The 23,125-nt window shown below is 44.3% G+C and overlaps 1 protein-coding gene across 1 annotated transcript in view; it reads right to left on the bottom strand.

Moving 5' to 3' along the window:
• Positions 1 to 1,249: 1,249 nt before the first annotated feature.
• The window catches only part of LOC140196998 (probable G-protein coupled receptor 149), an 84,990-nt gene continuing 63,114 nt past the window's right edge, over positions 1,250 to 23,125 (bottom strand). The window contains exon 4 of the mRNA XM_072256929.1: positions 1,250 to 1,822. Coding sequence (XP_072113030.1) covers positions 1,250 to 1,822 — 573 coding nt within the window. The remainder of the gene's footprint in view (positions 1,823 to 23,125) is intronic.

Here is a 23,125-nt window from a genome sequence, read left to right as displayed (position 1 = left end):
CAGCAACATCACAGACACGCATCAGATAAGCAGCATCTACAAGAAAAAAAGAGACTTAAATTCAGCACAATTTTCACAAGAAAGAACACAAAAGAAGGCCTATGGGATGCTGGGCTTCATTAACAGGGGGATTGAGTTCAAGAGTAGAGAGGTCATGTTGCAACTCTACAAATCTCTGGTGAGACCACACTTAAGAGTATTGTATTCAGTTCTGGTCACCTCATTATAGGAAGGATGTGGAAGCTATGGAGAGGGTGCAGAGGAGATTTACCAGGATGTTGCCTGGATTGGAAAACAAGTCTTATGAGGCAAGGTCAGCAGAGCTGAGACTCCTCTCTTTGGAGCGTAGAAGGATGAGAGGGGACTTGATTGAGGTCTACAAGATTATGAGAGGCATAGATAGGGTGGATAGCCAGTACCCGTTTCCCAGGGCACGAATAGCAAATACCAGAGGGCATATGTACAAAGTTAAGGGAGGGAAGTTTACGGGAGATATTGGGGTAAGTTTTTTACACAGAAGGTTGTGGGTGCTTGGAATAACTTGCCAGGGATGGTGGTGGAGGCTAAAACATTAGGGATATTTAAGAGCCTCTTGGACAGGCACATGGATGAAAGAAAAGCAGAGGGTTAAGGGGTAGTGTGGGTTTAGTACTTTTTTTTAAGGAATACATGGGTCGGCAAAACATCAAGGGCCGGAGGGCCTGTACTTTGCTGTTGTATTCTAGTGTCTGGTGTTTTAGTGTCTAATTAGAAGAAAAAAAGTCTATTTTGGTGGGCAGCATGGTAGTGTATCGGTTAGCTCATCGGTTTACAGAGCCAATGATCGAAGTTCAATTCCTCCAAGCTGCCTGTAAGGAGTTTGTGCGTTCTCCCCGTGACCGTGTGGGTTTCCTCTGGGTGCTCTGGTTTCCTCCCCCATCTCAAAGACATACAGTTAATTAGTCACATGGGTGTAATCGGCCAGTATGGGCTAATTGGGCCAGAAATGCCTGTTCTAGTGATGTATCTCTAAATGAATAATACACAGTGTTGCTAAACTGCTGTGATCAGAGTACTTCTACTCAGATATGCTTGTGCACATGAAATAAATTCAACTTTTGACTTATTCATGGATATGGGAAAGGGCATGTTGATGGAGCAAAGTCAACTCAGACGGTCGTCAGTGGCTGAACCTTCTCAGGGCTCTGAGGTGAACACGTGCCCACATCCTGTTGCAAATGGCATCCAGGCAACACTGGCCCTGCAAAAATCAGCAGGTCTTAGAGTCTTCCTCCCTCTTTCTGTAAGCCTCATTCAAGAGCTGTATCTCTTCCCGGTAGCCGGATGGCTCCTGGTGCTGCTTGTGGCTGTTCTGCCGGTGGGCCTCCACAGTGTCTGGGATGGAGATGTTGATATCACTGCCGGAGTGGTTGGTGGGGATGAGCAACGAGTACGAGGCCGACTCTGCCAGGTCAACGGAGATGAAGCGGTTCTCCCGGCGGGAGTAGCGCAGGGAGGGCGAGCGGGCGTGGGCAGAGGACTGGCTGATGTTGCTGATGATGGAGACAGTGTCCAGTGCTTCCTCATTCTCACAGATCTCCAGGACTTCCAGGTGGATCTTGACGTTGGTGTCAGCGAGGTTCCCCGGTGACTCCTCACTGCTGGGCTCATGGCCCACACTCTTTGAACGGTACACCTCCACCTTCTTGGCCACCGGCGTGATCTTCTGGCCCTCGCCACTGATTTCATACGTGGACAGCGAGAGGGTCTTGCCGGTGGATGGGGCGTGCAGCGACACCATTCCTTGGAAGGCACAGACGGGGATCGACAGAGCACCAGGCCGCTGGAGGCAAGAACAAAAACAGAATCACCTAAAACAGATGTCATCAAAAAGTTTTGACAAACTTCTATAGATGTACAGTGAACAGTATCCAAACTGGTTGCATCATGGTATGGTAGAGAAAAAACAATGCCTAATCCGTCACTAATTCATGCTGATGCAACTGTATTTCTGTTTTATTGATTATCCTGCTATACATAATATTTATTATGTATAACGGGATAGTTAATATTTATTGTGGGGGCACGTGGCCAAGTGGTTAAGGCATTCCACTAGCGATCTGAAGGTCGTGAGTTCGAGCCCCAGCCAAGGCAGTATGTTGTGTCCTTGAGCAAGGCACTTAACTACACAATGCTCTGCGATGACACTGGTGCCAAGCTGTATAAGCCCTTGCCCTTCCCTTGGACAACATCGGTGTCGTGGAGAAGGGAGACTTGCAGTATGGGCAACTGCCAGTCTTCCATACAACCTTGCTTAGGCCTGCGCCCTGGAGAGTGAAGACTTTCCAGGCGCAGATCCATGGTTTCGCAAGACTAACAGATTCCTTGAACATATTATAAATTACTATAAATTGCACATTTAGACGGAGACGTAACGTAAAGATTTTCACTCCTCATGTATATGAAGGATGTAAATAATAAAGTCAATTCAATTCAATTCACAGGCAATACACTCCCAACACTGAGCACATTTACGAGGAGTGCTGCCACGAGAAAGCAGCATCCATCATCAAGGACCCACACCATCCAGGCCATGCTGTCTTCTCGCTGCTGCCAATAGATCCCACACCACCAGCATCAGGAACAGATATTACCCTTCAGCCATCAGCCTCCTGAACCAGTGTGGTTAACTTCACTCACCTCTGCGCTGAACTGATTCCACAACCTATGGACTCACTTGCAGGAATTTAAAACTCATACTTATTTTCTTTTTCTGCTTATTTGTATGATTTATTTTCAAATTCCTGCATGTCACTATCTCAGGGCATCTGTCCTGGACCCATCATATAAATATAATTGCGAAGAAAGCATGACAGCACCTCTACTTCCTCAGGAGACTGAATAGAATCAGTAACTCATCAAAAACCATTGCAAACTTCTATAGATGTGTGGTGGAAGGTGTGCTGACTGGCTGCATTACGGCCTGCTATGAGAACACCAATGCCTTTGAGTGGAAAATTGTAGAAGGTAGTGGATTTGGCCCAGTACATCACTGTAAAGGCCTCCCAACTATTGAGCGCATTTTCATGAATCGTTGCTGTAGAAAAGCAGCTTCAGGTAGAAGGTACATGTGCCTCAGGACTCGCACCACCAGGTTCAAGAACAGTTACTGCCCCTCAACTATCAGTCTCTTGAACAAAAGGGGCTAATTACACTCATTTAAGGATTCTTGTATCTTTTTATTTCATACTCGTTATTGTCATGTGTGACACCAAGCAGAGCTACTGGATAGATGATGCTAATGAGAGAGATAACGGAAGACAATGGACAAACATTCAAAATGCTAATAAGAGAGAAGAGAGAGATTAACTAGAAGGAAACACAATTCAGATATTGACAAACCGTTTGCTTTGAACCTGAACTGTTTGAAGTTTGATGGACAGGTGATAGCCCAGCAGGGGGATAAAAAGAGCAGGTTTACTAAGGCACGGAGGTCACAAGACCCTGGAAAGAGCAGTGTGCCCCAACAAGTTGGTGGGAGTTTGTAGGACCGGTTCGTGGATATCGGTCAGAGGCTCCCAGGGTGTAAAGCTACGATCAGTGGGAACCTGGGGTGTGTGTTCGCCCTTGCCTGGGTGCCGGGTTCACCGTGGAAGAACGATCGCATCCGGAACGGAAGGGTCACAGTCGGTGACCACAGCAGGATCAGAAGACATCAAAAGGTCTGCCCAAAACCAACTGCATCTCTCGCACTCTCTCTCTCTCTCTCTCCATCGATACAACAACAGCGATTACTTGGAACTGCACTAAACTGAACTGAACTCTGCTTCACTTAAGACTGATCATTTTACCCCTAGACTGCAATAGAGCTTGGTTGATTCCTATTACTCTATTTCTGTGTATATGTGTGTATTATCATTGCTAACCTGTTACATTTATATCCTTGTGATTAGTGCACTGTATTACTTATTTCTTTAATAAAACTTTAGTAGTTCCTAGTAATCACAGATTCCAACGAGCGTTCCATTTTTGCTGGTTTGGCAACCCAGTAACAGGGTATGTAACATTGTTTACTACTATTTATTTGTATCTGCATTGCATAGTTTGTTGTCCATTGATCCTGTTCACAGTTACTGTTCTATAGATTTGTTAAGTATGTCCACAGAAAAAAAATCCCAGAGTTGTATGTGGTGACATGTATGTACTTCGAAAATAAATTTTACTTTGAGATTTTATTTGTCTTTGTTTGCACATTGGTTGTTAGTTAGTTTTTGTTTATGTACAGTTTAAATTCTATTGCATTTTTAAAATTTTCCTGGATGAGAAAATGAGTTACATTGTAGTATAGAGAGACATACAGTATACAGTATGTACTTTAACAAAAAGTTTTACTTTGATTTTTGACTTTAATTAACTTTATTCTCCCCTGCACATAAACATGGAGATTTCAAAGGCAGAAAATACTTTGAGAAACAGGCAACATTTGTGGATCTCCGTGTCACTGGCAATACTGGCACATGCTAGCATGTGCACTTAGTCAACTGCTCTACTCTCTCTACACCTTTGACAGTGTGGCCAGGCACAGCTCAAGTGCCGCCTCTAAATTTGTTGACAATACAACTATTGTTGGCTGAATTTCAGATGGTGACAGGAAGGCGCAGAGGAGCAACGTATACCAGCTAGTTGAGTGGTGCTGCAGCAACGACCTGGCACTCAACGTCAGTAAGACCAAGGAAGAGATTGTGGACTTCAGAAAGGGTAGGACAAGGCACCACACACCAGTCCTCATTGAGGGATTAGAAGTGGAAAGATCGAGCAATTTGAACAACTATGATCTATCCTGCATCCAACATATCGATACAGCTACAAAGAAGGCACAACAGTGGCTATATTTTATAGAAACATAGAAAAACACAGAAACATAGAAAACCTACAGCACAATACAGGCCCTTTGGCCCACAAAGCTGTGCCGAACATGCACTTACCTCAGAAATTACCTAGGTTTACCCATAGCCCTCTATTTTTCTGAGCTCCATGTACATGTCCAGGAGCCTCTTAAAAGACCGTATTATATCTGCCTCCACCTCCGTTGCTGGCAGCACATTCCACACACTCACCACTCTCTGCGCAAAAAACTTATCCCTGACATCTCCTCTGTACCTACTTCCAAGTATCTTAAAACTGTGCCCTCTCATGCTGGCCATCTCAGCCTTGGAAAACAGCCTCTCATTATCCACTTGATCAATATCTCTCATCATCTTATGCACCTCTATCAGGTCACCTCTCATCCTCCGTCACTCCAAGGAGAAAACACCGAGCTCACTCAACCTATTTTCATAAGGCATGCTCCCCAATCCAGGCAACATCTTTGTAAATCTCCTCTGCACCCTTTCTATAGTTTCCACATCCTTCCTGTAGTGAGGCGACCAGAACTGAGCACAGTACTCCAAGTGGGGTCTGACCAGGGTCCTATATAGCTGCAACATTACCTCTCGGCTCCTAAACTCAATCCCACGATTGATGAAGGCCAATACACTGTATGCCTTCTTAACCACAGAGTCAACCTGCGTAGCAGCTTTAAGTGTCCTACGGACTCAGATTCCAAGATCCCTCTGATCCTCCACACTGCCAGGAGTCTTACCATTAATACTATATTCTGTCATCATATTTGACTGACCAAAATGAACCACCTCACACTTATCTGGGTTTAGCTCCATCTGTCACTTCTCAGCCCAGTTTTGCATCCTATCAGTGTCCCACTGTAACCTCTTACAGCCCTCCAAACTATCCACAAAGCCTCCAACCATTGAGTCATCAGCAAACTTACTAACCCATCCCTCCACTTCCTCACCCAGGTCATTTATAAAAATCACAAAGAGTAGTGGTCCCAGAACAGATCCCTGAGGCACACCACTGGTGACCGACCGCCATGCAGAATATGACCTGCCTACAACCACTCTTTGCCTTCTGTAGGCAAGCCAGTTCTGGATCCACAAAGCAATGTCCCTTGGGATCCCATGCCTCCTTACTTTCTCAATAAGCCTTGCATGGGGTACCTTGTCAAATGCCTTGCTGAAATCCATATGCACTATATCTACTGCTCTACCTTCACCAATGTGTTTAGTCACAACCTCAAAATATTCAGTCAGGCTCATAAGGCACGACCTGCCTTTCACAAACCATGCTGACTATTCCTAATCATATTATGCCTCTCCAAATGTTCATAAATCCTGCCTCTTAGTATCTTCTCCATCAACTTACCAACCACTGAAGTAAGACTCACTGATCTATATTTTTCTGGCCTATCTCTACTCCCTTTCTTGAATAATGGAACAACATCCGCAACCCTCCAATCCTCCAGAACCTCTCCCATCCCCATTGATAATGCAAAGATCATCGCCAGAGGCTCAGCTATCTCCTCCCTCACTTCCCACAGTAGCCTGGGGTGCATCTCGTCCAGTCCCAGCGACTTATCCAACTTGATGCTTTCCATAATCTCCAGCACATCCTCTTTCTTAATATCTACATGCTCAAGCTTTTCAGTCTGCTGCAGCTCATCCCTACAATCACCAAGATCCTTTTCTGTGGTGAATACTGAAGCAAAGTACTCATTAAATACCTCTGCTGTCTCCTCCGGTTCCATACGCACTTTTCCACTGTCACACTTGGTTGGTCCTATTCTCTCATGTCTTATCCTCTTGCTCATTACATACTTGTAGAATGCCTTGGGGTTTTCCTTAATCCTGTCTGCCAAGGCCTTCTCATGGCTCCTTCTGGCTCTCCTATTTTCTTTCTTAAGCTCCTTTCTGCAACCCTTATAATCTTCTAGATCTGTACCATTACCTAGTTTTTTGAACCTTTTGTAAGCTCTTCTTTTCTTCTTGACTAGATTTACAGCAGCCTTTGTGCACCACGGTTCCTGTACCCTACCATCCTTTCCCTGTCTCACTTGAATGTACCTATGCAGAACTCCACGCAAATATCCCCTGAACATTTGTCACATTTCTTCCGTACATTTCCCTCAGAACATCTGTTCCCAATTTATGCTTCCAAGTTCCTGCCTGATAGCCTCACATTTCCTTTTATTCCAATTAAATGCTTTCCTAACTTGTCTGTTCCTATCCCTCTCCAATGCTATGGTAAAGGAGATAGAATTGTGATCACTATCCCCAAAATGCTCTCCCACTGAGAGATCTGACACCTGACTAGGTTCATTTCCCAATACCAGATCAAGGACAGCCTCTCCTCTTGTAGGCTTATCTACATACTGTGTCAAGAAAGCTTCTTGAACACACCTAACAAACTCTACCCTATCTAAACCCGTCGCTCCAGGGACATGCCAATTGCTATTTGGGAAATTAAAATCTCCCACCAAGACAACCCTGTTACTATTACACCTTTCCAGAATCTGTCTCTCCATCTGCTCCTCATTGTCCCTGGTACTATTGGGTGTCTATAAAAAACAGCCAGTAGAGTTATTGATCCCTTCCTGTTCCTAACTTCCACCCACAGAGACTCCGTAGACAATCCCTCCATGTTTTCCTCTTTTCTGCAGTCATGACACTATCTCTGATCAACAGTGCCATGCTCCGACCTCTTTTGCCTCCCTCCCTGTCTTTCTGAAACATCTAAAGCCTGGTACTCGAAGTAGCCATTCCTGCCCCTGAGCCATCCAAGTCTCTGTAATGGCCACAACATCATAGCTCGAAGTACTGATCCATGCTCTAAGCTCATCCACTTTGTAATACTCCTTGCATTAAAATAGACACATCTCAAACCATTGGTCTGAGCGTGTCCCTTCTCACCTGCCTATCCTCCCTCTCTTACTGTCTACAAGCTTTCTCTATTTGTGAGACAACTGCCTCTTCCTCTGTCTCTTCAGTTTGGTTCCCAACCCCCAGCAATCCTAGTTTAAACTCTCCCCAATAGCCTTAGCAAACCTTCCTGTCAGGATATTGGTCCCCCTGGAATTCAAGTGCAACCCATCCTTTTTGTACAGGTCACTCCTGCCCCAAAAGAGGTCCCAATGATCCAGAAATCTAAACCCCTGCCCCCTGCTCCAATCCCTCAGCCGCGCATTTATCCTCCACCTCATTCTATTCCTATGCTCACTGTCATGTGGCACAGGCAAAAATCCTGAGATGACAACCTTTCTGGTCCTGCTTCTCAACTTCCTTCCTAACTCCCTGTTGTCTGCTTTCAGGACCTCCTCCCTTGTGTCATTGATACCAATATGTACCATGACCACTGGCTGTTCTCCTTCCCACTTCAGGATATCGTGGATGCAGTCAGAAACATCCCGGACCCTGGCACCTGGAAGGCAAACCACCATCTGTGCTTCTTTCCTGCGTCCACAGAATCGCCTGTCTGACCCCCTAACTATAGAGTCCCCAATGACTACTGCCTTCCTCTTCCTTTCCCTACCCTTTTGAGCCACAGGGCCACACTCTGTTCCAGAGGCACGGCCGCTGTTGCTTCCCCCAGGTCGGCTGTTCCCCCCCCCCCCCCCCCCCAATAGTACTCAAACAGGAGTACGTATTGTTCAGGGGGACAGCCACAGGGCTACTCTCTAGTACCTGATTCTTCCCCTTCCCCCTCCTGACTGTGACCCACTCATCTGTCTCCTGTGGCCCTGGTACGACCATCTGCCTGTAACTCCTTTCTATCACCTCACCGGACAAAGGTCATCAAGCTGCATCTCCAGTTCCCTAACATGGTCCCTAAGGAGCTGCAGCTTGACGCACCTGGTGCAGATGTGGCCGTTCAGGAGGCTGGGAATCTCCAGGACTCCCCACATCTGACACCAAGCACAGAACACCAGCCTCACACACATTCTTCCTGTCTGTATTCTACACAGGCAACCTACCTGGCATCAACCCATTATCGCCGAAGCCCTGTTGAGCTAAGGCCTTCCTAGTTTGTCTCCTTCTACCCTGGCGCTCATTCCTCCGATGCCTGCTCTGTAAGGTGTCTCCTTTTAAACTCTTCTCACTGTTCTCACTGGCTGATGTCCACACGCTTGTGCAGTCATGCCCCGATCAAACTGCTGAAGAAATAGGAGTTTGAAGAGATTCGATATTGTTGCTCAGAAAGAATGCAGGAATGGAGGTAGCCATTTTGTGAGAGTGTCCTTGCAGCCACCATTTTGTGAACTGATTCTTGCTCTGGGATAACTTAGTCAGAACAATTGAATATGGACACAAAGAGTTTCTGCTGATGACCTACTAAACCTGAGACAATTCTCAGACAAGCGGCTATTTATTATGTAAAGTGGCAGGCTTGCAGGAGAAGCAATCTGTAATCTCGATAGACTCAGTGTCTGGGTCACTTGGTTTAACGGGTTTGAACTAGTCAGAGTTGAAAAGAAAGGGCACAAGGCTGAGGGCAGAGACCACAGAACAATCCTGGTTGTAGCCCTGAACCAGAGCCAATAAGAAGATAACCAAGGTAGGTCAGGTGACTTTGAGCCAACAAGATGGAAATACATCATTTAAACTGATGAGGACCACTATAGGAGTTAGGAGCTTCAAATGCAAAAGAGCGATAACTCTCCAGAGACCAAGCATCACAGACATGGAGGATCCCCATGCACACGTGGAAATCCTCCTCATCTGAGGAGCACCTGGGGGGCGTAGACTCCTTTCCGATGTAATACCTCTTCTCTTCATTGACTGCTCATGGAGTGTCATGGAATCTTAGCGGGTGTGCAAACGGGGAGGTAGTTTGTGAACCCACATGCTTTTTATTTGAGACAATAAAGGTTACTTATCAGTAAATACAGATCCTCTCTGTGCCTCTCTGATCATTATTACCAAGGGGTAGATCCATTTAACTGTAGGTCATGAAAGACACTCACAAATTTCTTCAGATGTGCCATAGAAAGCATTCTGACTGGCTGCATCACTGTCTGGTGTTGGGGAGGGGTGGTGTTACTGAACGGGATCAAAATAAGCTGCAGAGATTTGTAAACTTATTCAGCTCCATCAAGGGCACTAGCCTCAGTAGTATCCAGGGCATCTTCAAGGAGTGATGCCTCAAAGTGGCGGCATCCACCATTAAGGACCCCGTCACTCAGGACATGCCCTCTTCTCATTGATATCCTCAGGGAGGAGGTACGGGAGCCTGGAGACACACACTCAGTGATTCGGGAACAGCTTCTTCCCCTCTGCCATCAGATTTCTGAATGGACGTTGGAACCTATGAACACTAACTCACTTACATTTTTTTATTTTTGCACTAATTTAATTTAACTGATAATATATATATATATTTACTGTAATTCACTTTTTTCTCTGTTATTATGTATTGCATTGCACTGCTGTGGCAAAGACAGAAAATTTTACACACATTACGTTGGCAATATTAAACCTGATTCTGATTCTATGCCTCTAACAGAGGAAATGAATGTGAAGACCAGTGTGTTTCAGGGAATGCAACACACATCAAAGTTGCTGGTGAATGCAGCAGGACAGGCAGCAGTGGGAATTGAACCTGGTTGGCTCTAGTGTAAATTCACAAACACGAGGAAATTGACAGATGCTGGAATTTCGAGCAACACACATAAAAGTTGCTGGTGAACGCAGCAGGCCAAGCAGCATCTCTAGGAAGAGGTACAGTCGACGTTTCAGGCCAAGACCCTTTGTCAGGACATTAGGGTCTTGGCCTGAAACGTCGACTGTACCTCTTCCTAGAGATGCTGCCAGGCCTGCTGCGTTCACCAGCAACTTTGATGTGTGTTGCTTCAATTTCCAGCATCTGCAGAATTCCTCTTGTTTGTGTTTCAGGGAATGATTACTTTTGGGGCTGGCAGATGCAGAGAGTGTGGGAAGTAATAGAGATGCAAGAGAATGCAGGTGTTGGCATCTGGAGCAAAATCTCAAAGTTCTGGGAGAACTCAGTAGCTCAGGCAGCCTCTGCAGAGACAAAGAGATGGTTGATCTTTTGGGCTGGGCCCCTGCATCAGGACTGAGAGTGTAAAGGGGAGACAGCCGGTACATAGAAGTGGGAGTCAGGGACGAGACAGGGGCTGGGAGGTGATAGGTGGAATCTGATAAGGGAGGGGTGATGAGTCAATGGAACAAGTTGAGGGAGGGGACAGGAAAGGTGAACCAAGTGAGAAGAGCCCAGGTAGAGAGGTATGTCAGTGATGGGGAGACAAGCCAGGTGTGAGAGGGGTGATGTCCTGGTCATGGCTGGGCAGTGGGGAAGTAAGGATGGAAAAGTTCAACAAAGGGATAGAGACTTAGATGGAAATGGGAAAAGAACTGGCTGTCTTTCCCCATAGTTGCTGCTTGACCTGCTGAGTGTTTCCAGCATTTCTGATTTAATTTTTGATTTCCAACAACTTTTAAAGGTATGGTGGCATGTTATTGTTGTTGTTCGTCCATTGTCGTTGTCGATGAAGACCTCAATACCATGATGGTGTCGAGTCTAGCTCTTGATTTGGATTTAAGTGAGGGAGAGTTGTGCAGCGTCAACCTCACTCTCTCTTCCCAATTCCCATCTGGTGCAGTGGCAAGACAAGAGTCGAGATGACTAGAGATGGAACTAGGCGCAGTGGATGACCAGGATGTCTTTTGTGTCTTGTCATGCTCTACGTGTTCCCTGACGCTTGCAGAGACTGCCTTCTTGACTGTTGGACCTTCCATTGGTCTCGTCCGCTCAATCCGTCGGAGTCTGTCTCCACATGCTGGGACATGCGAGTGGGTGGAAGGGTAAACGAATTTCCTTGCAGACTTTTCACAATTTCACCCATAGTATCACGAAGTGGGGAGATTTCATTTGTGGTTTTAAATAGGTGGGACATTACAAAGATAGACCAAATTTCCCAACATTTTCTCCAGACATCACAGACCAGGAAATCTCAGAGCCCTGAATCACCATGGGTAAACTTACCAGCTATCCATGGCCCGCAGGTAGCACAGAGTTGAGTTACAGGAGTCAGTAGGCTTATTCCACTTGGCTGTTGCTCCCCCGACCAAATAAAATAGAAGCAAGCTCTCCAACCCTATCCCCTCCACTGGTGTCAAAGGTGAGCTGCCTTTAGACTATGGAGACTGGCAGCTTGAAGGTTTGCATTTTTGGAATTCCATTAATGGTATAATTTCTGGTTGTAAAATGCAACTCAATCCTCAATTGACAGAAACAGATTAACAGAAGCTGTTGAATCTGACTCCCGAAGGTTGTGAATTCTTCCTCAAGATCTTTCATTTTTTTTATCATTGAGGTTCACACACAAAATGCTGGAGGAACACAACAGGTCAGGAGAGACTCAGCCCAAACGTCAATTGCTTGATTCCCCTCTACAGGTGCTGCCTGATCTGCTGAGTTTCTCCAGCATTTTGAGTCCCTTGCTCAAGATTTCCAGCATTTGCAGAATCTCTTGTGTTTATCATTGAGGTTTCTTTTCCCTTTCCTTCCTGTCTCTTCCTTTTACCTTGCCTCTTTCTTTTGGTCCAACTGCCCTTTCCCTTTCTGTATTTCTTTCCCTGGGTTGGACTGGGATCCAAAGTTCAAAAGTTTGAAGTGAATTTATCGAAGTACCAATATGTCACCATATACAGTACTGTATAACCTGAGATTCATTATCTTTCAGGCATTCACATTAGAACAGAGAAATACAATAGAACCAGTGAAAACCTACACATAAAGACTGACAACCAGAGTGCAAAAGACAAACTGTACAAATACAAAAAAATGTATTATTTATTGAGAATGTGAGCTGTAGATTCCTTGAAAGTGAGTCCATAGATTGTGGAATCAGTTCAGTGGTGAGGTGAGTGAAGTTATCCATGCTGGTTCAGGAGCCTGATGATTGTGAAGTAATAACTGTTCCTGAACCTAGTGGTGTGGCACCTAAGGCTCCTGTGCGACCTACCCAATGGTAGTAATGAGGAGAGGGGAGCATGGTCTGGATGGTGGGGGTCATCAATGATGGATGCTGCTTTCCTGTGGCAGCTCTCCTTGTAGGTGTGCTCAGTGGTGGAGACAGCTTTGTCCATGATAGTCTGGCCTATATCCACCACTTTCTGTTGGCTTTTCCATTCTTGGGCTTTGGTGTTCCCATACCTAGCTGTGAAGGAACCAGACAAGATACAGTTTCCCTCTCCAACTTTTGTCTGATTTCTCTGTTCTGCTAATTTTAGGAGACTATTGGGTCTGATATTTGAATGACCGGTTATCACTCGTGCTGCATTCTTGCACTTCCAGTACAGAAAGAGACACTCACCCCATTGTCTACCAAACCATTGATAGAGCAGTATCTTGTTGCTATCAAATCACACAAATATCAAAACGTCACAGGAACCAACCACCCCTCCATGGACTCTGTCTACACTTCCCACCGATCAGTAAAACAGACAACAAAATCAAAGATCCCATCGACCCTGGACTTTCCCATCGTGTAGAGATACAAGCATGCACCATCAGGATCGAGGACAACTTTTATTGTTCTATTGTAACACTACTGAATGGACCTCTACTTAGAGATACAGCATGGTAAGAGGCCCTTCTGGTCCAACGGGCCTACGCTGTCAAAATATACCCATACGTGACCAACTAATGCACAAGTCTTTGTAGTGTGGGAGGAATCTAGAGCACCTGGAGAAAACCCTCATGATCATAGAGAGAACGTGCAGACTCCTTACAGACAGCGGCAGAATTGAATCCAGGTTGTTGGTACTGCAATAGCTTTACATGAACATGCCACCCCTCTGCTATGGCAAGAGGACTCTTGGCCACGTAATCTACCTTGTCCTGGTCTTGTACATTACTGCCTGTCTGCTGCGCACTTTCCCTAGCTGACAATTTAGTCTGTGTTCTATTATTGCTTTTCTTTGTACTGGTATAATGAAATGATCCCTAAGGGCGGGAGGAGAAGGTGGTGGTGCGACGCAGCACGTGTAGTCTCTCCGGTGAAATGATATCATATTGTTAAATAGGTGCCGTGCATAATTCTGATTTGACACAGACAGTCGTGAGAGCATGGAGGAACATCTGGGTAACTTCTGAAATGCCCAGTTCGCTGCCGCTGCTACTGTGCAATTGAGAATCTCCGAAGGAAAGGCCCCAAAATCCCTGGCTTTGCCTGCTGCTGGCAGCCGGGGCTGGGGTCGAAGCGTTTGGCAGAGATGGTGCTTGATGCTCGGTGTCAGAGGGCTGGTCGGAGCTTGAAGTTTTCGGACGACTCAGAGTCGGACTGTGTTCGGGTATGGCAGGGAGAGTTTTCTTCCTTCTCTCGTCTGCGTGAGATGTGAGACTTTCAAGAGACTTTGAACTTTTTACCGTGCCCATGGCTTGTTCTTCATCAAATTACGGTATTGCTTGCACTGTTGTAACTATATGTTATAATTATGCGGTTTTTGTCAGTTTTTCAGTCTTGGTCTGTCCTGTGTTTCTGTGATATCACACCGGAGGAATATTGTATCATTTCTTAATGCATGCATTACTAAATGACAATAAAAGAGGACTGCATGTCCTCATAATCTAATCTGTAATGGATGGAATGCAGAACAAAGATTTTAGTGTCAAAATAATAAACCAATTTACTAATTTATCATGTTCTTAGGGTGGTGAGGTAGAAATGTCTCTCTACCTAAGGAGTAGTAAGATACTCCTTCCTCTGTTGGCCTGCAGGTCACCCTTGGGCAAGGTGTGGCACTTGCTTAACCCCTGATCAGGGTCCCGTGAAGCCATTGGAGCAGGTGGCAGATGGTTGTATAAGCAGCTGGTGCATATCACAAGTTCTGGTTGTGCAACTATTGACAGCAGGCAGACAATCGCTGAAGAGTATTGGTTATGGCTGGGGTCACCCGTCTTGTAAAGGCACTGCCCAGAAGGTGGCAATGACAAACCACTTCTGTAGAAAAATTGCTAAGAACAATCATGGTCATGGACAGAGAAAAGAATAAAAACAGTGTGAAGGGGTTCTTTCCCATAGGTAACAGATTATAGACAGGTGGAAGACTATGACTGCCCAAGTCATACGACACGGTACATAGTGACAATGATAATGATAATCAGACCTAACTTCCTTCTTCTCCATTGCAAATCCTTTATGAAGATACTCTTCCAAGCAATAAATTCCAGATCTAAATTCCTCTCTGTGTGAACAATAAATTGCTGACATTCCCTGTGGTTCGTTGGTGGAAACACATCTCTCAATTGACTATCAAGTAGGCATCTTGTACACCTCCATCAAATCTCTTAATGTTCAGAATTACAACAGTGATCTCGGTTTTTCAAATGTAATTATTTTAGATGTGAAGAATTTGGAGGAACTTGGTCGTGATAAGCATGATACAAATCCAATCTTATAATCTTAAAAGCTTATTTCTTAAGATATAAATAATCTTGTCAGAATTTGATTTTTATTGCATTAAGACATTGACAGAGGAAATTTAATTTTAGCTAATGCTATTCATTTACATTTTCAGAATTGTTAAAAATTGGGCAGGTGCATGTGGAAAATGTATCAATGACAGAATTCCATTAAAGCCTTGTGTAATCCTGTAAGAATAGAAAAAGGCACTGTGTTTAATCAAATCACACTTACTTTCCCTAATTTGTTGTATTCATTTGGTAGAACTTTACATTTAGAAGAAGGGAAACAGAGCTACTAAATAAAACTTTAGATCTTTGCTTACAGTTGCTATTGCTGCAAAAGGGACTTGGGAGTCCAGTCCTCATCAGGATTGACTGAAGGTTAACTTACAGGCTGAGTCGGTGGTGAGGAAGGGAAGTGCAATGTTAGCATTTATTTTGAGAGGACCAGGATATAAAAGCAAAGATGTACTGCCGAGGCTTTATAAGATATTGCCCAGGCCACACCAGCAGTATCTGAGCAGTTTTGGGCCCTTTATCTAAGAAAGGATGTGCTGGCATTGGGGAGGATCCAGAGGAGATTTACAGAAATGATTCTGCTAATGAAAGAGTTAATATATGAGGAATTTTTGATGGCTCTGGGCCAGTACTCACAGGGGTTCAGAAGAACGAGGGCAGATGTCAGTGAAACCTGTCAAAAATTGAAAGGCTGAGATATTGTGGATGTGAAGAGAGTATTTCCTGTAGTGGGAGAGTCTTGGACCAGAGGGCACAGCCTCAGAGTAGCAGGATGTCCCTTTGGAACAGAGATGAAGAGGAATTTCTATTGCCAGTGGGTGATGAATCTGTGGAATTCATGGCCACAGACAGCTGTGGAGACCAAGTCACTGAGCATATTTAAAATGAAGGTTATTGTTTCGTAAGGGTAAGAAAATTTAAGGGGAGAAGGCAGGAGAATGGGGTTGAGATAGATAATAAATCAGCCATGATGGAATGGCGGAAGAGACTTGATAGGCCAAATGGCCTAATTCTGCTCCTATGTCATGTGGGCTAATGGTCTCATGACCACATACATTCTGAAAATTTCACCTTCATCTGTGTGTGGTAGATGATACTGACCTATTATCTTTTACTGCTAAAAATAAATTTAATCTAAGTACAAATGTGAAATACTGTATCCATTTTCATTTTCAACTGAGAATGTTATCCTCATTTCTGTTCTTGAGGTATGTCGTTGTATTCTGAGACTGTGCCCTCTGGTCCTGGACTCTCTCATTATTGGAAACACCCTCTCCACATCCACTCTATCTAGGCCTTTGGACAGCAAACCTTTGACTTGCTCTACCAGCCACAGTAATTCTATGGCTGGTCTGGTTGAGACTTTGATCAGAGGTGACCCCTCAGGAAGCAGATAGCAGAAAACTTAGCATGGAAATTACACTCAGATGCCACTTCTGTACACCTGTTCATTAATACAAATACCTTATCAGCCAATCATGTGGGAGGACTCATTGCATAAAAGCATGCAGACACGGTCATGAAGTTCAGTTGTTGTTCAGACCAAAATGTCAGAATGGGGAAGAAACGTGATCTAAGTGACTTTGACTGTGGAATGATTGTTCATGCCGGAAGGGACGGCCTGACTATCTCAGAAACTGCTGACCTCCTGGGATTTTCACGCACAACCGTCTCCAGAGTTTACACAGATTGGAGCCTAAAACGGAAACATCCAGCGAGCAGCAGTTCAGGGGTGAAATCACTTTGTTAATGAGAGAGGTCAGACTGGTTCAAGCTGACAGCAACTCAAATGACCCATGCGTTACTACAGTGGTGTACAAGAGAGCATCTCTGAATGTGCAGCACATCAGAGTCACTTCTGGCATGTGTCACGAAATCTGTTAACTTAGCAGCAGCAGTACAATGCAACACATGATAATATAGAAAAAATAAATAAGCAAATCAATTTCAGTAAGTATGTATGTATATTAAATATATTAAAAATAGTGCAAAAACTGTAATAATATACATTAAAAGTGAAATAGAGTTCAAGGGTTTAATGTCCATTTAGGAATCGGATGGCAGAGGGGAAGAAGCCGTTCCTGAATCGCTGAGTGTGTGCCTTCAGACTTCTGTACCTCCTTGAAGTCAAACCTTGAAGTGGACAGGCCACAGTAGCAGAAGACCAGGAACATACACTCAGTGACCACTTGATAGGTGTAGGAGATACCTCATAAAAGTGACCACTAAGTGTAGATCTCAAGTTGACCAATTAGATTTTTCTTGTTGTTGGCATTTCCTGAGTCAGTGTAATCCAATTTGTTATCTGCCATCTCACTGGCTGAATGTTATCTCAGTCTTGGATGAAATGCAATCATATCTAAACACCCTCACCTCTGACCTGATGGAAGAAAATCAATGATGACGAATTAAAGTTAAGGGATGAAGCAAACCTTCATTTATCTTTAGACCGGTGACTTGGGGCTGCCACAGTAGCATAGCAGATAGTACGGCACTATTATAGCTAAAGGCATTCGGAGCTTGGAGTTCCATTCTAGCTCCATCTCCAAGGAGCTTGGATGTTCTTCCGATGAGTGTGTGGGTTTCCTCTGGATGTTCCTGATTCCTCCCATAGTCCAAAGTCATACAGGTTATTAGGTTAATTTGTCATTGTAAATTGTCCTTGATTAGGCTAGGGTTAAATAGGTGAGTTGCTGGTCGGTGTGGCTCGATAGGCCAGAACAGCTTGCTCTGCACCGTGTCTCTAAATAAATGAAAATATATAAACTCCAACCATTACAATACATACTGACACGTCTGGGCGGAGTACGGGAAGGAAATAGAGCTTAGAGACGTGGTGTCATGAATACAACTTTTGTTAGCAAAACAAAAGAGCTGGTCATTGACTTCAGGAAGTGGGGTGGTGCACTTTCTCCTGTTGACATTAGTGGTGCTGAGATGGAGATGGTTGACAGCTTCAAGTTCCTTGATGTAAACATCACCAATAACGTGTTCTGGTTGAGACCATGTAGATGCCATGGCCAAGAAAGCACACCACTGTTGTTACTTCCTTAGAAGGTAAGGAAGTTTGGCATTTGACCCTCACTAATTTTTATAGATGCACCATTGAAAAGATCCTATCTAGAAGTATCATGGCTAGGTATGGGAGTCCAAGATCGCAAGAGATTGCAGAGAGTTGTGAACACAGCTCAGCACATCAGGGAACCCAGCTTCCCCTCCATGGACTTTGTCTAAACTACTTGCCACCTTGGGAAAGCAGCCAGATTAATCAAAGATCCCCACGCACCTCAGACATTGTCTCTTTCCTCCACCCCTACACCAGTCCCATCAAACAGCAAGTGCTAAAGCCTGAATTCCGATACCACCAACAAGAAATATCAAAAGTTGTAAAAATGATCCCCAGCAGTATGCTGTTGTTCCTGGTCATTAACTAGTATTGTCCATTCACAAGCTGTGTGAAGTAGTAACCCCATTTACCTTTTGCCTTGTTATAACTTCGGCTTTGGACACATTTACATAGGATTGTAGCTCAGTGCGGTCTTTTCAGAAGTGGAGATTTCTATTGCATACATTCTGTCTGGTTGCTCTGTCATCCCTCCCCACTCCCCCTCCCACCACTAGATTCTCTATCTCGCATACACAATCTCACCCTGCACTGCTCATTTTTCACCTTTTATTGCTGCTGCTTCACATATTTACGCAACAGCTTATTTCATTATAATGGTGTCAGCAACATTTTTCTGTCTTACATAAACTTGTACCTCACACTTCCTGTCAGTCCATCAGTCTGCAGGTGATTCCACCCAGGATCCCGCACTAATATTATTTTGTGACTGTGTGCTGTGTGTGACTACAATATGTGCTGTGCTTTGCACCTTTGCTCCCGAGGAACGACCTTTCATTTGGCTGTACACAGATGTATGGTTGAATGACAATAAACCTGAGCTTGAAAACAGGGGAAGAGAACAGATCACTCCTCTGGTAGTCTAAAGTGCCCTTTATTCACACTCAGTTAGATTCCAATCATTAAGACCTGACAAGATTTTTTTTCTCAAAAGTTGATAAAATGCTTGAAAAAATTTGCCAGGTTAGTAATTTTCTTTTTAGCAGTTTTCTTCCCTGTTATTAATTTTATAGTCTCCACACCTGACTTTAAATTAAAACTGTCTGAAGTTACTTACCTGCAGCATTAATTTCATTAACATTCAACTTTGGAATAATATACTGCAGGTCAATTTGTTGAATATTTGATTAATAGTAATTACAAATTTCATGATGAGTATTTGGCTTTAGCTGTGCATTCTCCATTAATTCAGCTGTTGTTACTGCTATGCCAAAATTATTAATAATTTACATACAATTAGCATACATTATGTGTAATTAATAGTGGGGAAGCCTTGCACCAGAGGGCACAGCCTCAGAATGCAAGGACATCCCTACAGAACAGAGAGGAGGAATTTCTTTAGCCTGATGGTGGTGAATCCATGGAATTCATTGCCACAGATGGCTGTGGAGGGATGCCATTGGGTATATTTAAAGCCGAGGTTGATAGGTTCTTGTTTAGTAAGGAAATCATAGGTTATGGAGAGAATGCAGGAGAATGGGGTTAAGAGAAAAAAAAATAGAGCGAGCAGGATCTCCCAGCAGCCACCCTTCAATTCTACTTCCCATTCCCATTTCAACATGTCAGTTCATGGCCTCTTCTACTGCCATGATGAGGCCACACTCAGATTGGAGGAACAACACTTTATATTCCGTCTGGGTAGCCTCCAACCTGATGGCATGAACATTGATTTCTCGAACTTTGGGTAACTGCCACCCTTCCCTTAACCATTCCCCATTCCCATTCCCATTCCCCTCTCACCTCATCTCCATATCTCCCTCTGGTGCTCCTTCTTCCCTTTTCTCCATGCTTTTTTATCCTCATCTATCCGATTCCCTCTCCTCCTGCCCTTTAACTCTTTCACCAATCAACTTCCCAGCTCTTTACTTCTCACCTTCCCCTCTCCCAATTTCACCCATCACCTACCACCTTGCATTTCTTCCTCCCCTTCTTACTCTGACTTCTCATCTTTTCCCCCTTGTCCTGATGAAGGGTCTCAGCCAGAAACTCCGACTGTTTACTCTTTTTCATAGATGCTGCCTGGCCTGCCGAGTTTCTCCAGCAATTTGCGTGTGTTAATTCTGTTCCTATGTTAGAGTCTTATAGCACAAGAACATCTTCTATTCCACTATCATAAGCCTATTAAAAAGAACTCTTGCACAATAAGACTGACTCAATCCATCTTGTCATGGCCCTGAACCTTGTTGTCTTTCTACACTGCAATTTCCCTGAAACTAACACTTTTTCTTGCATTCTGCCATTGTTTTCCCTTGTAATGACTCTATTCACTGATTGAATAAATTGATCTGTATGGATGGCTTGCCAAACAAAGTTCTTCACATTCCCCAGTCCATGACAATACAAAACCAAAGACCAGATAGTGAAGTGCAACATATAACCCAGCTCAGATTTCAAGTTCTCTTCAACTCATGTTCTCAATATCTATTTATTGCTTTTAATTATTTTGTTCTTTTTTTAATCTTCTTTTGTACTTGCACAGTCTTTTCTACCTCTTGCACACTGGTTGTTTGTCCACCTTTGCTGTGTGCTGTTAGTCATTGATTGTATCGATTCTTTGCATTTACTCTGAATGCCTGCAAGAAAATGAACCCCAGGAAAGTTTATGGGGACGTGCGTGTACTTTGATAACAAATTTACTTTGAATTTGGGAATTTGAACTGCAGGGTTCACTTGTAAAACCGGGGGAAATGCAACAAAGTCTGTTCTCCAGCTAGTTCACCCAATGTTGCCACATAGGGGAGCAAAGTGTGGAGACACCAACCCATGGGAAACACAGTCAGAGGGTTGTACATCTCAGAAACAGGCCTATTGACTCATAACATCCAAACTGAGAACTGCCAGACTCACCGAATTCCTGCAGCTTTTTCAGTAACACACTCAGTGGTCACTTTATTAGGTACCACTTGTACCTAAAAAGAGACCACTGAGAGGGAGTTCATGGTCTTCTGCTGGGGTTTGATGTGCCGTGCATTCAGAGGTGCTCTTCTGCACACCACTATTGTAGTGAGTGGTTACTTGAGTTACTGTCCCGTTCCTGTCAGCTTACACCAGTCTGGCTACTCTCTTCTGACCTCTCTCATTATCAAGTGGTCTTTACCCACAAGACTGCCACTCACTGGATGTTTCTGTTTTTTTTGCAGTGTTCTTTGTAAACTCTGGAGACTGCTGTGCATGAAAATCCCAGGAGATCAGCACCTTCTGAGACCGCGTCTGGCACCAACAATCATTCCATGGCCAGGTTCACTTAGGTAACGTTTTTTCCCCATTCTGTTGTTTGGGCTGAACAACTGAACCTCTTGACCATGTCTGCATGCTTTTATGCACCGCGTTGCTGCCACACGATTGGCCAATTAGATATTTGTTTTAAGGAGCAGGTGTACAGGGGTAGAGAATAAAGTGGTTACTGAGTGTATAATGGTTCCACTTAGCTGCATCAGATCGACAGCCTCCAACATGTTCGCAGTTCACAAACTTGCTGACACATCTCAAATGCTTAGACATTTGACACCTCACACCAACCCCTGACCCCCCACCCCAGTTCTCTTCCAAACCCCCAGTGCAGACTGAATAACATGACTTCTGTTAATTGGCAACTGAGGTTTACAAACTGGGAAACCCGAGATTTAGTCCCTCTCTTGACAGAGAGTTCACTAATGCCAAAATTGCCATTAGACCTCAAATCCCAGGATTAAACAATTGGAAGCCAGCCAGGATTTTCATTCCTATTCATTTACACTTTCAAAACACAATAAAAATGTCTGGTACTCAAATCTCATGGTGGTGCTTTTATTCAATAAAGCTCCTTGAAACCATTGCAGCACTTTAGAAGTTCAGTCATATTTGTAATACGGGAAATACAAACTTAGATCTATTAACATAGTCTGATAGATCTGATAGCAGGTATTTGACTTGAAGTATCACCCCTGCTTCTCTCTCTCCCAGGGCTGGATAGATGGAAGGACAGACAGGTGGATATAGTGCCGAACAAGCCCTTCTGACCCAATGAGTGGCATAGCCCAGCAAGCCACCAATCCAACCCGAGCCTAATCACAGGACAATTTACTACGAGCGATTAACTTACTAACCAGTACATCTTTGGATGGTGGGAGGAAAGCTGAGTGCCCGGAGGTAATCCGTGCATTCACACGAAGAATGCAGGAACTTTCTCACAGAGGCAGTCAGATTTGAACTCTGGACTCTGATGCCAAGGCCGTAATGGCGCGGTGCCAACAGGCACGCTACCACGGTGCCTCCTTGATTCTGATGTCCAAAACAGGCAGTTTTTGGTTCAGCTTTGAAATGCAGACAACAGTATGTTGGTGGTCGGAGTTCAAAGCCAGGATTAATTTCAGATTGTTTTGGTAAAAATCTCGCAGTCCATCACACAAAGCAGCCTTACTTCCATTAATTCCCTCCAGGCTTCCTGCTGCCTTTGGAATTCCTAGCCTGCTCAGACTCTCTCCATAACTCAGTCCCTGAGACCTAGTAACCTCCGAAAATATTTTCTTCACTCTTTACAACTTAATAGCAGGGTGACCAAAGCTGAACACAGTATTCAAGATATGGCCCCACAAACACATTCAGATGTTTGTAATCATTACTGAGGGCCGCCAGGGAGCTGGCTGAAGAGGTAGAAAAGGGCAGCTTTTGGCAGTGGTTGAGGAAGAAGGGCAGAAATTGTGG

The sequence above is a fragment of the Mobula birostris genome, chromosome 4 (assembly GCF_030028105.1).
Source record: "Mobula birostris isolate sMobBir1 chromosome 4, sMobBir1.hap1, whole genome shotgun sequence".
In the NCBI taxonomy this organism is placed as follows: domain Eukaryota; kingdom Metazoa; phylum Chordata; class Chondrichthyes; order Myliobatiformes; family Myliobatidae; genus Mobula; species Mobula birostris.
Note: the sequence above shows the minus strand (reverse complement) of the source record. Positions and strands in the feature narration are given on the sequence as shown.